At 38.6% G+C, this 16,528-nt stretch overlaps 6 protein-coding genes across 6 annotated transcripts; all 6 read left to right on the forward strand.

Moving 5' to 3' along the window:
- The first annotated feature begins 284 nt into the window (after window positions 1-284).
- Window positions 285-1,857, forward strand: LOC6528017 (protoheme IX farnesyltransferase, mitochondrial). The gene is made up of 4 exons (XM_002089048.4): window positions 285-486; window positions 547-730; window positions 797-1,483; window positions 1,548-1,857. The coding sequence occupies exons 1-4, from the start codon at window positions 415-417 to the stop codon at window positions 1,778-1,780; spliced, it is 1,176 nt and encodes a 391-aa protein (XP_002089084.1). The 5' UTR covers window positions 285-414; the 3' UTR covers window positions 1,781-1,857.
- Window positions 1,858-2,600: 743 nt separating this feature from the next.
- Window positions 2,601-8,020, forward strand: LOC6528018. Its single transcript, XM_002089049.4, has 8 exons — window positions 2,601-3,626; window positions 4,588-4,731; window positions 4,861-5,719; window positions 5,778-5,905; window positions 5,972-6,124; window positions 6,199-6,427; window positions 6,825-6,922; window positions 7,063-8,020. Exons 1-8 carry the CDS (start codon window positions 2,892-2,894, stop codon window positions 7,231-7,233), a joined length of 2,517 nt encoding a protein of 838 aa, XP_002089085.1. The 5' UTR covers window positions 2,601-2,891; the 3' UTR covers window positions 7,234-8,020.
- A 260-nt stretch (window positions 8,021-8,280) lies between these two features.
- Window positions 8,281-10,311, forward strand: LOC6528019 (S-adenosylmethionine decarboxylase proenzyme). The gene is made up of 7 exons (XM_002089050.4): window positions 8,281-8,437; window positions 8,942-9,028; window positions 9,105-9,273; window positions 9,333-9,611; window positions 9,668-9,760; window positions 9,813-9,968; window positions 10,029-10,311. Exons 1-7 carry the CDS (start codon window positions 8,334-8,336, stop codon window positions 10,182-10,184), a joined length of 1,044 nt encoding a protein of 347 aa, XP_002089086.1. The 5' UTR covers window positions 8,281-8,333; the 3' UTR covers window positions 10,185-10,311.
- Window positions 10,312-10,427: 116 nt separating this feature from the next.
- Window positions 10,428-11,288, forward strand: LOC6528020 (myotrophin). Its single transcript, XM_002089051.4, has 4 exons — window positions 10,428-10,592; window positions 10,649-10,759; window positions 10,983-11,066; window positions 11,119-11,288. The coding sequence occupies exons 1-4, from the start codon at window positions 10,509-10,511 to the stop codon at window positions 11,203-11,205; spliced, it is 366 nt and encodes a 121-aa protein (XP_002089087.1). The 5' UTR covers window positions 10,428-10,508; the 3' UTR covers window positions 11,206-11,288.
- Window positions 11,289-11,461: 173 nt separating this feature from the next.
- Window positions 11,462-13,027, forward strand: LOC6528021 (selenide, water dikinase 2). Its single transcript, XM_002089052.4, has 4 exons — window positions 11,462-11,725; window positions 11,786-12,164; window positions 12,223-12,416; window positions 12,471-13,027. Exons 1-4 carry the CDS (start codon window positions 11,569-11,571, stop codon window positions 12,851-12,853), a joined length of 1,113 nt encoding a protein of 370 aa, XP_002089088.3. The 5' UTR covers window positions 11,462-11,568; the 3' UTR covers window positions 12,854-13,027.
- A 166-nt stretch (window positions 13,028-13,193) lies between these two features.
- Window positions 13,194-16,415, forward strand: LOC6528022 (FERM domain-containing protein 5). The gene is made up of 8 exons (XM_002089053.4): window positions 13,194-13,551; window positions 14,198-14,302; window positions 14,374-14,416; window positions 14,476-14,649; window positions 14,712-15,091; window positions 15,160-15,248; window positions 15,307-15,521; window positions 15,648-16,415. The coding sequence occupies exons 1-8, from the start codon at window positions 13,462-13,464 to the stop codon at window positions 16,265-16,267; spliced, it is 1,716 nt and encodes a 571-aa protein (XP_002089089.1). The 5' UTR covers window positions 13,194-13,461; the 3' UTR covers window positions 16,268-16,415.
- The last annotated feature ends 113 nt before the right edge of the window (window positions 16,416-16,528 follow it).

Consider the following 16,528-nt stretch of genomic DNA (forward strand, 5'->3'; position numbering starts at 1 on the left):
AACACTTACTATTATCACATATTACTTAAATGTAGAACAAAAAATAGTGTATTTTTAAGTTTATGTGCTAAAAATTATATAAACAAAAGAACCGAGTAAATTAAAAAATTGGAACTGAAACTTTCTTTCAATTTTTCAATGATATCGCATTTTTTTTTAAACAAATACTGTTGTTTAAAGTATAGGCTTAAAACTTTTAGCTGTGTTTAATTCGAAGTGTTTAAAAAATCCTATAAATATATGAATGCCCCTATTTAGATTTTTTGCAGTCAGTATTTTTTTTACTCCGAGATATGGTAACACTTTAGCACAATGTGATTTAAAAAACCATAACATTGTATATAAAAGTAATAGAACCCCAAACACGACTAGAAAAATGAAATAACCGTAGGCCTAATTGATAAAAGAATAATAATGATATTATTCAAAGGAATGCGGCGGGTGCAATCCCAGCTAAGAACCCCGGTTGAATTGGTGCTCATTCGGGTGAGGGTCTTGGCCATTACGCAACAACGATAGCAACTATAACTTTCCAACTATTTGCAGTACTCCACTGCTGCAACGATATCTTCCCAAGATGACAGAGGTGTCACTCTAGCGCCACCAGTATCCCATCCGGGAAAGGTCCAGCATTTACCCGATAGTCAAATTACCTGGATGCCCAGTCCGTACACCATGCCCGGGAAAACCTTCAGCCAGTACAAGAAGCTTTCTAAGTTCCGGCTGACATGTAAGCGAGATGATTACTCGTTGGCCAAGCATCGAGAATAATTGGGCTTATCATCTTTCGTTCTAGCGCTGGTGGTCATTACAACGATGGGGGGCTATGCCATGGCACCGGCCGCTTTCGATCCCACCACGTTTGCGATGTGCACCCTGGGCACTGGACTCGTTTCGGCTGCGGCGAATGCCATTAATCAGTATCACGAAGTTCCTTTCGATTCGCAGATGTCGAGGACAAAGAACCGGGTGCTTGTCACGGGACAAATGACGCCTCTGCATGCCGTCACCTTCGCTGCGGCATCGGCAACTGCCGGCTTGAGTATGCTGTATTTCGGAGTGAATGGATTGACGGCGGCGCTGGGAGCGGGTAACCTGTTCCTCTACACCACGATATACACGCCAATGAAGCGTATCAGCATAGTCAACACCTGGGTGGGTTCGATAGTGGGCGCCATTCCTCCGCTGATGGGCTGGGCTGGATGTGCCGGCACACTGGATGCCGGCGCCATGATCCTAGCCGGAATCTTGTACGCGTGGCAGTTCCCGCACTTCAATGCTCTGTCGTGGAACCTCCGACCGGACTACTCCCGTGCCGGGTACCGAATGATGGCTGTTACCAATCCGGGTCTTTGTCGCCGCACTGCCCTGCGATATTCGGTGGCGATTGCCGGACTCTCAGCGATGGCACCCGTACTGGACGTCACGAACTATTGGTTTGCTTTGGAAACTCTACCTCTGAACGCGTACTTCGCATACCTTGGTAAATATTTTCACTGAACATGGAATCCTATGCATTATTTCTAATATGTTCCGTTTGCTTGCAGCGTACAAGTTTTATGAAAAATCCGATAGTGGGAGCTCGCGGAAGCTGTTCCGATTCTCACTGATACACCTGCCCGCCCTGATGCTGCTGTTTCTGGCCAATAAGAAAGAATGGTATTTCAGCAAACCCGCCGGTGAGGAAAACAAAAAGGAATCCACGTACAATGCGATAAAGCAGTCTGCTAGCAGTCTTGGTAATGTCCTTCCCGTCGCCGTAGCCGAAGGACCCAGATAGAAATTTTAACATTGATTTGATAAAATGTTAAGTATCGTGAAACTTAAATATACTTAGTGTTCTGCAACATGTAAAAACAGTCATTTAATATTAAGGAAAAAACGTACCTCTGTGCGGCAAATATATTTTGCTCTCAATAAATGACACCACATCCTTGAAAAACACGATGCAATTGAAATCTAAACTTTGGCACTGAATTCTTAAGCCGTGCAGTAATTTAAATTATAAGAATATTAGTGTGACCTTATTATTTGGGTGTTTGGGAAATACCATTCCATTTGTTTCATAATGAAGCATTTCCGTTAAAGGAACGGTAAAATATGTAAGTAGATGTAATACTTCCGTTTCCAGCTGTTTTATATCACGCCACAGCTGACATCACAACAAAAATTCGTTGAGTGCAAAACAGTTTTGTACTTCTAGTAGCGTATTATTTCTCAAGTCAGTTTTATTAACACCCTAATTTTCTTCTGCACGCTGATTTTTTTTAAATACAATATAAAACCACGGTACTACTCATTTTAAATTACTATGTCATAATATGATGAAGAAATTGAATTTCTGATACAAACTCATGCGTATATTTTTTATAATATTTTAAATATACTGCAAAAAATTAGTAAAATTAAAATTTCTAGCTAAAAAATGAGTATAGCTATTCGTTTTCGATAACAAAAATACCAAAAAAGTTGCCCCTATTTTAGTATATTTTACTGGTTCCTCTGATGTACGCGTTGGTCTTACAAATGGAAAGAACTATATTTTGTATTGTGTTGCAATAGCCTTGATGTTTTATCACACAAAATACATTAGCATAATCACTGATTTATAGCGATGCCGAGATGAACCATGCATCTAATGCGACTATCGCTGGAGCCCTCGTTTGGTAATTTGAACGGGAAACTAGATCAAATGAGCGAAAAATCTGTGGCGAACCACTGGAGTGAATTATTTTTAGTGAGCTGAACGTGGATTGTGACAATGAAAAATTGAGGAATAGTGTTTACATTCATTTTATAATTTATTTTACCAGTTATCTTTTTTATCTCGATAAAGGAGAGGCGTATGAAAGTTTCTTTACACAGTGCAAAACGAATATAAATTTCTAATTATGAATAATGTACCACATAAGTTTCGTCAAGTTTGTCGATTGTGCCTCACATTGGTTAACGAGTGCGATGTTGCAGTACTACAGATTTACGATAATTCGTCGCATAATAATAGTGCCCCAGACAGAATATCGGCCGATTTTCGTGGCGTCGCGAATCGTGCCAACTGCTTTTGCAGTGCTTTAAGCCCCAATCTGTGCAGTTGCATCGTTGATAACCCGCTATCAGCCAACAAAAATGAACGGCGCAACCAGGGAACACCCGTACCCGTGTCCGCACCCGTGCCTGTGGCCGTTCCAAGCCAGCAGACCCAATTCCAAACCCAAACCCAAACCCTTCACCAAAACCAAACTAAAATTCATTACACGCCAAGTGTGCCTTCTGCTGCGGACGCAAAGTCGAGTGAACGCGAACGCCAATGCCAATTGGAGTCGGACATCGCCGAGAGATCAACAGTATTCAAAAGTCAGTCAACGTCGGATCACGAACATATAGCATATAGTGGGGAGACGCCATCCCCCTCCGCATCGCAGTCTCAATCCCAATCGCAATCAAAATCGGAATCAACGCTCGAGGAGGAACCTCAGCATAATCATAATCAGCAGAGCGGACGCGAAGAGACAAGTGTGAATATAACAAAAATAAGCGGAACCGATAACTACGGCAAAGAGCACGGTCGGGATGATTCATCATCACCACATCTTACATTTCAGATATTCAACTGTCTCTCTATTAAGGTAAGCAGATTTCCATCCAACACATTTGCAAAGAAACGAATTTACATTAATTACGCACACACACAAGCGCGCACATACCTGTGTGTGAGTTGGATATATCGCGTATATGTACACGATAATGCCCGCACACAAGCACACTTCTGCGAGTGCTTGCCGTGCGCTAGTGTGTGTTATCTATGTGATTACGACACCACACGTCAAAATAATAGGAAATGATTGGGCCGCTTTTATCCCATGGCCTATTAACAATCGGTATCAATTGTTTGGTATTTTTTTCGATGAACCATTGCGAGGCATTGGCCCACGCACACCACGCCACACTTGTACATCAGTGTCCAGCGCACGAATGTAAATATTGCTATGTACCTACATGTGTGCATATGCACGCATGGATGTATGTTAGAGACCTACATACATTAATCCACGCCAGAGATAACACTCGTTTCGATTGTTTAAGTGCGGATATACCAACGTACATACACCTTTTATGGCCCCAATCGGTTTTTATATACTTAGAGTACTTTCATTTGTTATTATATTTGTTGATTTAAAAAATAATCTGTTTTTTTGATGGATGTCATGAGCATTTGTTTTGTGTTTATTTCCGTAGATTATATCTTTGAAACATATGTTTTTTTAAATTCATTTTTAAAGGATTTCTATCTAATTTTCCTAATTAAAATCATATTTCCCTTAATATTTACAGATATGACATTTTGTACATTTGTAATATAATTTGCATTTATGATCTTACAATTAATTAACTTTTAAATAGTTTTAGCTGTCCGGTATATACAATTTCAATGCAGCCAATGCTCTTCTTATGGCCCAAAGTATAACCAGTCATCCATCTCATCGATCGATTTTGTTGCCGCCAACTCCTTAGTCATTGCATCATTCACATTTCTAGCCAATGATAAAAATGGATAGTACATTATAAAATCATTCATATTTATTTCAGGCACTGCCTAACGATGGATTACCCAACGTGGTTTGTGGTGACTGCAGACAAAAATTGGATTCCTTCGAAAAGTTTCGTACCATGGCGCACAACTCACAAATAGCTTTGAATGAATTTTTAAATATATCCAAAAATCTTAGACCAGTAAGTATTGATTGACAGTAAATATGTTACAAACTCTGCATTCTTTAAGGCTATCTGAAACCATTAATTTAAATAGCCCCTTGAACTCCTAAAGAATTAAATAAGTACTAAAAACTTTGTTTTTTGCAGGACCCAAATGATTTGGAAACTAAGCTCGATGCAATTTTAAAGGCTTCATCAGAGGCTATAGCGGCAAAGGCTCTGACGGAGCTAAGCACGTTTTCTAAAGTTAAGTACGACCACAGTAAATTAGATTCCACCATCCAGCCCGGCTTGGATCGGAAAATCGAGATTAGCAATCAAGATATGCCAGCACATAGCTTATATCCAAGTTTATTCAAATCAATTACCATGAAAAGCGATCAAAAGAAGGCAATGTCTGGATCCTCACACAGTCAGTTTGATTCAAAACTGCAAAAGGACTCAGAAATCGAGAAATATGAAAATCTGCAGCAGCAGCTTGAAACGGCTGCCGTTTTAATGGATATAAGCAAGAAAATTGTAATTTCCCCTCCATGTTCGAATCCGCAATCTCCGTGTTTTTCTGCAGCTGTAGATACAAGTATTAAAAGTTCTGTGATAAAATCAAAACGTCCATTAAACCAAAATGAAATTCAGGACGGAGTTGAAATTGACCTATCCGTCAAAAAACAAAAGAACGATTACTCTAATCAACGGAACGCGGCCCCAATACACCATTTTTGCCAAACTCCAATGCTTGATATTCAGTCACACTTAAGAAGTGAAGAGGATTTTCAAAACTACAGTATTACCATTAACCAAGTTGGTGGGTCCGACTTCAAATCAAAAGCACCCAAGGCGAGTACCGGCTCCCTACTAGACTCTGGCGACAGCTCCGACTCTCACAAACTGGAGATGGACATCACGTCCTCTATAAATGATAGAAAGACTCCGGATAGCCTAAGCTCGGATCACGCCACAGATGCGGCAACTACTCAACTCTGGCAAGCACTGGCCAGATCAGCCGGTACGTATTATCTGTCTACTGTCCATGTATTAATAATAATAACTTTTCAATTTGATAGCTAAAAGCAAGGAGGAAAATCAGGCATCACAAATAATTCGCAGTATGATGAGCCAGTCTTACGTGTTTCCGGTTCCGTCGACAGTATCATTTACAAAAGTACCTGAAGAACCCATAGCACTATTAAAGGTAAACTATTCCAGCTATTTCAAAGCAACAAGTTATTTGGGAGTCTAAAAATCGGTGTATTTGTAGGATCTATCAGAGGCTCAATCCAGCAAATCAAAACCATGTAGAAGAAAACAAAGTTTTCCTACCAAAACTGATTGCATCGATGTAGTTAATGAGAATGTGACTGATACTTATACCACTTCAGAAGCAGCTCCAGATGATAAGAAAGATAAAAGGGTACGTTATTACAGTCATTATCATTGGCACACATATTAAATATACTATTTTTCGGTTTAATTGCGGTTTTGTAGAACATAAACCTTTTTAATGCCATACCTGGTGCTCAAAAAGATATGTCATGTTCGAATTGTGGCACACTCACCACAACAATTTGGAGGCGAAGTGTTCGAGGAGAGATGGTTTGTAACGCCTGCGGATTGTACTTCAAGCTGCATGGGGTCAACAGGCCGCATTCAATGAGACGCGATACCATACACACCAGACGCAGGCGTCCTAAAGAATTGGAGCGATCTAAAAAGAGTGAGTACCACAATTATCTACCATTTACATTAAATGCTGACCCTTCGTGACCCGTTCATTTATAATGCTTTTAATACCCCTGATTTATTGTGTGTTTGGCATTTAAAACAACTTGTTGAAATAACGTCGATATGAACAATTTTTCCTAAATCTTCTTCCTATGTTGACAAGCAATTGATTTAGCATTCAGTATAATAACCTCATACCTATCCAAAATTTTTCCTGGCTGGCTTGACAAATCATATATTTCATGGATCTTTTAGTGGCGATGCTCACATTTCATGATGTCATTATTGTAGATGGCATCGGGTGGTCTGTTAAGTCGCTAAAACAAACATCTACGAATCATTCATTTTATTATTTCTGAAGTATTATAATTTACCATTTTTTTTTGTAGAACACAAACAAATGTCATCATGTTCTTCAATAGAACCAACTAAGCCAGATTTCTTGACGTCTAGGGAATCTCTAGCCATGTCTGGCTTGGTTTTAAATGTAAGTATTTGCATTTGAAGTCTTTCTTTACAATCTTGATAACCAGTTGGATCTACTGGATCTATTTGCTTAAGAGTTAAAGCAACTCTAACTCTTCTGAATGATTTCTACAACTAACTAATAATGTGTTTGTATTTTAGAAATTCAAAAAGGAAATTGATGACACCGAGACCGCAGCAGCACTTAAAGATATTTTATTAAGGCGTAAGAAGTCAAATTCTTTGCCGGCGTTTAATGATACCTGTGAAAGTGCGGATCTATCCGCACCGCTTAACCTTGTTTCCAGTGAAAATAATGCAAAGTTAACATAAAACGCCAAATATATTCCCCTACTCACTTTTCGAAAAGAAGAACCTTTAACCCACATTTTGTTTATTTATGAGGTCGCATAAGAAAGAAAAACAAAAGGTATAGGATTAAAAATACGTATAGATTATTAATAAAATTTTCATTCTTTAAAACTAAATTTTATTCATTTGTATCTTTAAAAACTAATACCAAAATACTTATTAGTGTAAAAGAGGTATAAAAATTGAACCAGTATGTCAAAACTTTTAAATAATATCACACTAAATATAGACCTTAAGAGAGGACATCAATACTTAATGCAATTAAATTAAAAATAAACTTTATTATATTTATATTTATTAAAACCATTTTACAGTATTTTTAATTTTTTAATAACACAAATTGCTTCTATTAATATGAAAAGTTCAGTTTTAACAATGATTTTTCAGCTATCTTTGCAATTGAACAACTTCTAAAGCTAAAAAATAAATAATGTTTTAAATCTCTTGCCTATACGAAAATCATGTGATAATATAATAATCTCCACAAAACATTTTAATAGTAAAACTATGCAAAAAGCAATAATCACGCAATGCAAACTTTTCAAGGAAATATTTAAATTATATACAATTATAAGAAACTAAAAAACTTAATGCTGTTTTCGAATCTACATAAATTGTCTAAATAAAATAAGGACTTCATAATAGGCTAAGATACAAAAATATTACTCATTTATTTTTTCAAATAAAATACTCTATACAATTTTTAACAATCACAATAAAACTGGTTAATGTAAAATGAAAATCTAAATCTGACTGCGTTTTCGAAACTCCGCCCTGGGCTGGAAGGGATATTAAACCAGAAAAACGGGGTTTCTAATGAAAAGAATATTTTTTAAAGCTATCTATGTAAGTATTCTAATCCCATCAGCAAAGGACCTACTTTTTTCACGGCGGCTGTTCAATGTCAGATGCCGTAAGTGGAAACATGCTGTGAGAGTTTCGATTAGACCCTTATCGATAGAGTACAACGAACACTTTCCATCGATAGACCCATCGTTTACTTTACATCACCAAGCGTTGTTTTGGTATCAGATCCGATCCATCTGTTATTGCCGAGCAGCATGTTGGAAAGCAGTGAGCACTTCTTCGAGGGGGTTGAGAAACTGCTGGAGATTTGGTTTGAGGAGAGCTCCAACAGCGACGATGATCTGCGTAACATCAGCAGGTAAGTCCTTTAACAAGTGCGGAACCGTAACATCCTTCCTGTAAAAGTGCATTCACAGTCGCGGTCAAAAGTTTATGCACACACGTTAAAATTTTCGTCCTGACTAGTAATGAAATGTGTATCTTAATTAATATATATTTTTTGATGTGTTGTCTAAAAACATTAAATAGTCACAACGTCTAAATTATGTTTTAGGCTTATCAGATGCGGTACACGTGTAACGACTTTAAATATTATACAATCTTCATTTATAATGTTCAAGATGTACTAAATGTTGTTTGAAACTCCCAAAATAAAGTTATTCAGGAATATTTTATTTTTTTATAATTTTGTAAATTCAACTAGAATTAGGCTATCAAAAATCAGTCTTAACCCTTGGCCTTGTTGATAAGGTGATTTAATCAAACACAAATCATTATCTCATACAAAATTTTGGTCGAGGCCTTGTGTACATTGTTATACAAAAATCCTTGAACTTCTAATAAATGTAAATGCTTTTTTTAGAGCCGATTGGGAAAACGTGCTTAGCAATGTCAACTGTGAAATAATAAGCACGTCCAAAAACGACATTATAGATGCTTTTGTTCTGAGGTAAATATATAAAAATGTCTTCATTAAAGTCTAAAATAAAATAATATTACTTATTTTAAATTTGTATTCGGCTTAGTGAGAGCAGTATGTTTGTTTCCAAGCGACGATGGATTCTTAAAACTTGTGGAACGACTACCCCATTGAAATGCCTGGGACAATTGCTAAAGCTGGCAGAGGCCAATGGATACAATGTAGTCGCAGACTTGTTCTACTCGAGAAAGAATTTCACGAGACCGGAGGCGCAGGTGAAATTATAAATGAATTTTATAATAACTATCAATACTTAAAACGTTTCGTTTTTCAGAGAACCCCCCATCAAGGCTTTACGGAAGAAGTTACATATCTGGACTCAGTTTTTCCCAACGGAAGATCATATTGTCTGGGTTCCATGAACCTGGAGTGTTGGTATCTCTACACATTTAGTCGTTCTGATATCAAAATTTCTCCCAAACTCATAACGGATGAGAAAATTGTTGACTCCGATCCAGACCAAACTATTGAAATATTAATGCAAGATCTAGATCCCGAAACCATGTCCGTCTTCTACAAAAACAAGTTTGATAATGCTAATGGAGCTACTGTGGTATGAAGAAGTAATTTTTAATGTCTTAAAGCAATACATATAGATTGTAATTTCAGAAATCTGGAATCGATACCATATTGCCGAGCATGCACATTGATGACTTCTTATTCGATCCTTGCGGCTACTCCATGAATGGAATCAACGATAAGGTAGGACAGTAAATTCCTTTTACAAGAATTATTGATAAAAATACATTTACAGGGGGAGTACATGACAATTCATATTACTCCGGAGAATCAATTTTCGTATGTGAGCTTCGAAACCAATGTTGCTTTGAGTAACTATCGTAAACTTATCAATCAAGTAATCAATACATTCAAGCCCGGAAAGTTTATTGTAACCATCTTTGCCAATAAGGTAAGCTGTTGTTCTTTTTGTGTCGACTTTTTTAAAATACTTTTGAATATTTTGAAACAGTGCTCCTTGGCCTATGAAACCATGAAGGAACTAGAAGTGGAGTACTCCAAGGGATCGCACTGGAAACGAACTGACATGCAATGTTGCAATTTTCCATCCTACAATCTTCTGTTTGCACAATATTCTCACGCGGAGAAAACTGGTGATAATTTATAAAATTCCAAACCCAACAGCAATTGTGATTGTTTTGAGTATGTCTAACAAAACATATTGTTCGTTTGTTATTAATTAATCAAAATAAATGTCGAATATATAAACTATACTAGATTATACAAACATGCAATAACTGTTGATAAATTTTGAAATTAAAAAACAATTACTTTTTAGATCGACTGTTAAATAAAAATACTAGAAAATACCGACACTGGATAATTCGCGAATTCCAATTGTGGCAAATAATTATCGGATCTAAACAAGTGTCACAGCCAAAAGTTCCATCCCTAGCAGTATTTGACAAGTCGGCCCAAAAGAAAAATAAAAATGAGTGCGATTTCTAATGAAGACATTATTTGGACCATAAAGAACGGGGAATTTGAGGCTGTGCAAGCCGCTTTTCAGCACGATGTGCGTTTTCTAATGCCCCGATTAATTTTAAATTAACTAATTATATTTGTATACAGACACAAAAGGTGAATGAGGAAATTAAGGGCCGTTTCCCAGTACACTATGCGGCAGATTTTGGCCAGCTGAATGTCCTGCAGTTTCTCATAAATATAGGAGCCGACGTCGATGTAAGTAGCTCACAATGCCGATTTACCCAATTGTGAATCATTTCGTCAGTTACTGTTTTCATGTATATGTACACATATATACACGACTGCACCTCCTACGTTTGTTTAGTCATAGTCTTTGGCTACACAAATGAACCAGGTGTGCCCTTATGAAATGCCGGTTTTCAATAATATTTTGTTTTTTGATTTTGATTTGTTTGTAATTGATTCATATTTATTGCAGAGAAAGGACAAACATGGTATTACCCCCATTCTGGCTGCCATTTGGGAAGGACATACGAGCTGTGTGGAATTACTTCTAAAGAAGGTTTGTATATTGTATGTTTGGTTTACACCCAGTTAGCATATTTTTATTGCAGGGAGCTAGCAAAAATGGTTCTACTCCAGATGGCCAAAGCTACCTTGAGGCAGCGGAAAAAGACGAGATTAAAAAACTTCTTGCATAAATTGTATATGTCATTTTAGGATACAAACCTTATGTTTCAGTATCAAATACACTTTTAAATACAGTTGTGTATAGCTTTTAAAACGTCAACTATTTATATCGATGTTTTGGATAAGCTGATACAAAAAATTCCATTTTTATATAAAAAAATATTGTGTATTTTATTATTTTGAATATGTAAAATTTTGTTCTGATTTTACCCAAGTCAGCTGAGATCAGCTGATCTTTGCAAAACTGATATGGATGGAATCTCCCTTCTGAAGTGCTAAGAATATCGATAAGTGTTCAAGTGTCATCACTAGCCCAAAACACGATATTTTCTATTCAGCTGTTTCTAAAACCGGTGCTTAGAATTTCGCGCACTATGTTTCAGCCAGAAAAACACGGCCTTGAGCCCGACTTTCAGCTAACTAAGTTCACCACCCATACCGGGTGAAGTTGCAAAATCCCCCAGAAAGTACTGGAGAAGTACCTAAGGGGAACAGAAATAGAAAATAAGAAAAATGATGGATACCTTATCGGTGAGAGATAGTACTATCTGCAGATCTTGGGATTATCTTAATGTGAAATCTTAATTTCAGGCTCTGGAATGGACTGCGCAGTGATACCACTTAGGCGGCACACGGACTATTTGCTTATTCAAACCGTTGACTTCTTTTATCCCATGGTTAATGATCCGGAATTACTAGGGCGTATTGCGTTGGCTAATGTTTTGAGTGATGTTTATGCGGTTGGGGTGACGCAGTTTGATACCGTGGAGATGATCGTCAGCACTTCGACGAGTTTCAGCGAGAAAGAACGCGACACTGTGATTGCATTGGTGATGCAGGGTTTCCAAAACTCCCTAAAGGCAAATGGATATCGTAATACCCCGCTAATTATTAGACAACTGAAGATCAATCCCTGGTGCATTATTGGTGGCATAGCCACGTCTGTCTGCCGAAGCGAGGAAATAATACTGTAAATAAAAGCTTACGATGATATATTTAAGTTTATTAAATATATCTTGCCGTTTTAGACCGTCGAACGCGCAGCCTGGCGATGTTTTGGTCCTCACGAAACCCTTAGGTGGACAAATGGCGATGGATGCCCACCTTTGGCAGCTTAACAAGACGGAAAAGTACGACAAACTGCTGTCTGAATGTAGTGATGATGATATAAGAGAGACTTTTGAAATTGCTGTGAAGTCTATGACTTATTTAAACAAAAATGGTAAGTATTTCTTTGGAATTCTTTATATTATTTCTAACTAATTTCTTTTTTCAGCCGCCCTTTTAATGCACAAATATCAAGCGCACTGTGCCACTGACATTACCGGCTTTGGGCTACTGGGCCACGCTAAAAATCTAGCCGAATTTCAACAAGAAAAGGTCTCATTCCAAATCAATAAGTTGCCCATCATCAAAAATGTACTAAAATTCAGCACCTTGGTGGGCCAAAGCACAAAGTTTCGTTCTGGCAGATCGGTAGAAACCTCTGGAGGTCTCTTAATTTGCCTTCCCGCTGATGCCGCAGATCAATTTTGCCGGGACTTTGAAGAAGCAACCAACGGAGAGCAAAAATCTTTTCAAATTGGACACGTAATAGCCGCAAATCAGTCTGACGCAGTTCTGTGTGACAATGTAGAGTTTATCGAAGTTAGCCTTTAGTTAAGTGATACAAATTAATTATTCAACTTATGAGGACTATTTCTTAAAGGCCTTGGCTCGGAAATAGTCTGAACATTATTGTACATGAGAGGTGTGCAATAATTTTGATAATTGATCGAACCATTTAATCGAGATTGGTTATCGCGATAATAAAAACGACTACCGATATACAAATCATCGATTCTTAACGCTCTATAGATTGTAACTTGGTAGTTAACGTAGTAAACACGGTTTTTCCCCTTTCCCACAGCGCTATCCACCTTTATATTTAATTTATGCAGACTTTTCCAGTATACGACACCCATGGGCAATAATATACCAACAGTCACATCTGAACAAACACATGTTCGCAGGCAGTTGTCCTTATTTGGTGCTTTATACCGTTAGTAGCCTCCCCACGCGAAAAACACCCCTAACGTGAACCACTAAAGGACGGCAAAGGACACGGCCAAAGCCGAAATATTTGGATAGAAAAATAACGAACGGAATGCCAAGCATTCGAAAGTTGGCTCTGAAATAAGCTAATCCAATCCGCCCAATTCAGTGACTTTGGTGCAAGTGAAAGTAGCCGTGAAAGTGTAGCAGTTAAACTCAATCCAATCCACAAAATGTTCAGGAGCAAAAATGAGGGGAACATTGTGTACAAATGCACTGTGCGACTTCTCGATGACTCCGATGTCCTAGAGTGTGAATTTCAGGTTTGTGCTGCTCTTGAACTCTGCATTCTTCAACCTAATTGGACCGGACTTTTGGATGAATCAGCTGACCAAACTCGAAAGATACTGCTCATCTGCAATCGATGCAATACTCCTTGCCACCCGAGTTTGTGCTACGAATATACTGCTACTTTAGCTTACCAAGTGCACAGGATATTGTTCATCGCTAAGTTTATAAAAGTTCCCCCTACTTTTTATTTTTCCTTTCATTTGCGACAGTTCTAAGTAAATGCTTAGAAACATAGGGAGCTATTTGCATATTTTGTTCCTATGCGTTTGTGAGCTAACGCCCTTTCAGCTTGCCGGCAAAAATATTGATGAAGTAATCCCCAAAAAGCGTGCTATTAAAGCTGAATAGGAAATCTTTGATATTTGTGTATAATTCGTGTAGTGCAAGAAATATTTGATCTAAAGATATTTTTATAATCGTTCATTGGGCTTTTAAATTACTTTTAGCCAACTGGTATTAAACACGAAGACACTTTGTGGTTGTTTCTAGTTCTAACGCCATTTTCCTGCCTTGAGGGTGTAAACAAGTCATACTCTAGAAGTTAGAACGAATAATGATATCCTTTTAGAATAAGTTTTATTAACAACAAATAATATGTAAATATCACATATCTCACAGCCATTCCATAAGGGCATATACCTATTGGAGTACTTGTGCGGCGAGTTGGAGATCAAGGAGAAGGACTACTTTGGCTTGCGATATGTCGACTCCTCAAAACAGAGGGTGAGTATAAATAAATACAACTTCATTATTTGCGTAATGTACATAAACTCCTTTTAATACATTTTAAACAGCACTGGCTGGACCTGTCCAAATCTATTATTAAGCAATGCAAGGGTAAGTAATGTTCAAAACCTTAGCAGTTCTATTAACTGAAACTCATTTGTTGTCCTCAGAAATGGATCCCCTACTATTTTCGCTGCGAGTGAAGTTTTACCCTGCGGATCCATTTCGACTGACTGGAAATGCACGGATTATGCTCTATCAGCAATTAAAGAGGGACCTTCGACATGGTCGATTGTACTGCTCCTTGGGCGAGGCGGCTGCACTGGGCGCTCTCATAGTTCAAGGTAGATTTTAATACCTATTTAATAAATTAACTTGGTAACTACTTAAACCCTTCTTTGAACAGAGGAGCTGGGCGACTATAACGAGGATGTGCATGTGGGCAGTTATGTATCTTCCATAGAATTAGCTCTGCGCCAGACGGAGTGCCTGGAGAAGAAGATAATCGAGCTGCATAAAAAGCGTGAGCCCGGGCAGAATCTCTCCTTGGCCATGGATGAGTTCTTGGGCATAGCCCGCGGCTTGGAGACCTACGGCATAGATCCACATCCGGTAAAGGATCACCGCGGATCGCAGCAGTACGTCGGCATAAATAATACGGGTATCAGCACTTTTGTGGCCGGCAAAAGATCTCAACATTTTCGCTGGAACGAAATACACAAAATCAATTTCGAGGGCAAAATGTTTATAGCGCATCTGAGTTATACGGACGCTAGTCGCGAACCAGTAAGTAGTCGATCTTGAATCTTTATTGAGTCAGCAAATGTGATGGTTTATTTTTTGACATATTCTAGAAAAAGCATACTGTTGGCTTTAAGTGTCCAACTGGCGCCGCTTGTCGATACTTGTGGCGATGTGCCATTGAACAAATGCTGTTCTTTACGTGAGAATATATATATTTAATCCTGTGGATTTACATTACTGAATCGCTCTATTTGTAGATTACCCAATAGCCAAAGTGCAGCTGTGATTTCGGGCGGAGGATTTTTCTCATGGGGCACAAAATTCCGATATACCGGAAGAACTGAGCGTGAAATTTTGACTGAAAACATAAATGCGTTGCGGGAACAAAAAAATAACTCCAACTCAAGCAAGCGAAAGGCGAGCAGTGTGCCAGCCACGCCGTCCAGTCCACAAGGGGATTTAGCACAAATAAGTAAGATCTTTATCGTTGAATTGGGAATATACCACGCATTTTGCTTATGTATAAACGAACATGTCTAAAGAACTCGCGTCTCTCCCTCTATTATACACTTATTCATTATTATTATTATCTTTTCAGGGTACAGCAGCTTGCCGAGGTCTACGATGTCGGAGCCCCTGGGATACGGCATGCCAAATGGACACTTCTACGGACAGGACCATGGGATGAGCGAGGCCAATGGGGGCATCCAAATCTCCAGCCTGGAGCCGGTTTGCGAGGAGGCTCGCCTGCGATCCTCGAACATAGACGGTGTCAACTACTTGGCCAGCCAAATCGGGGGCTACGCCTACCGGGACTCCGTCGAGCATTCTTCCACTGAGAGCGGGCTGACCGTGAATGGATACGACCATCCGAGGAAGCACAATGAGTCCAGACAGCACGGCTCCTACTCGCCCAATCTGTACTACGGACAGTCGGATGCCGCCGTGAATTCCAGTTCGCCAGCCGATAGCTTCCTGCACGCGGATCCCTCCACGCGGAAGATGAAGAAGTTCCGCAAGTTCCACCTACTACACGCCTTTGTTCCGTCCGTGATTTTTGTGGCAATTGCGATGGCCGGAACTGCCGTGTTCATCATGGAATCGGAGTCGGAGGCCTTCGAGCAGCTACGCAACTCACCCGAAATGCTTTGTTTGCGCTATCAGTACTATCAGCCATTGAAGGAGTTTGTTTTGGAGAAGTTGGGTCGAGGGAAGTAGGAGTTCCTACCTGTGTAGACGCCTATTTAGTACCAGTAACTCCAGGCTGCATCGGGTATTTTAATAGTGTACTTAAGGCAATTCTTTAATATAATGCTATAATGATTCCATATTAAAACCAAAGCCTGAAATTTAATTTTAACATTAATACACATTGTTTTGATTGGGTGAACGCGAACTGAAACTTTTCTATGGAAAATTGGTCAAGCTTTTTTTGATTTTAATATTGCTGGCATGCTTTTTAGGTTGAAAAATCTGTTA

Source organism: Drosophila yakuba, chromosome 2L (assembly GCF_016746365.2).
Source record: "Drosophila yakuba strain Tai18E2 chromosome 2L, Prin_Dyak_Tai18E2_2.1, whole genome shotgun sequence".
In the NCBI taxonomy this organism is placed as follows: domain Eukaryota; kingdom Metazoa; phylum Arthropoda; class Insecta; order Diptera; family Drosophilidae; genus Drosophila; species Drosophila yakuba.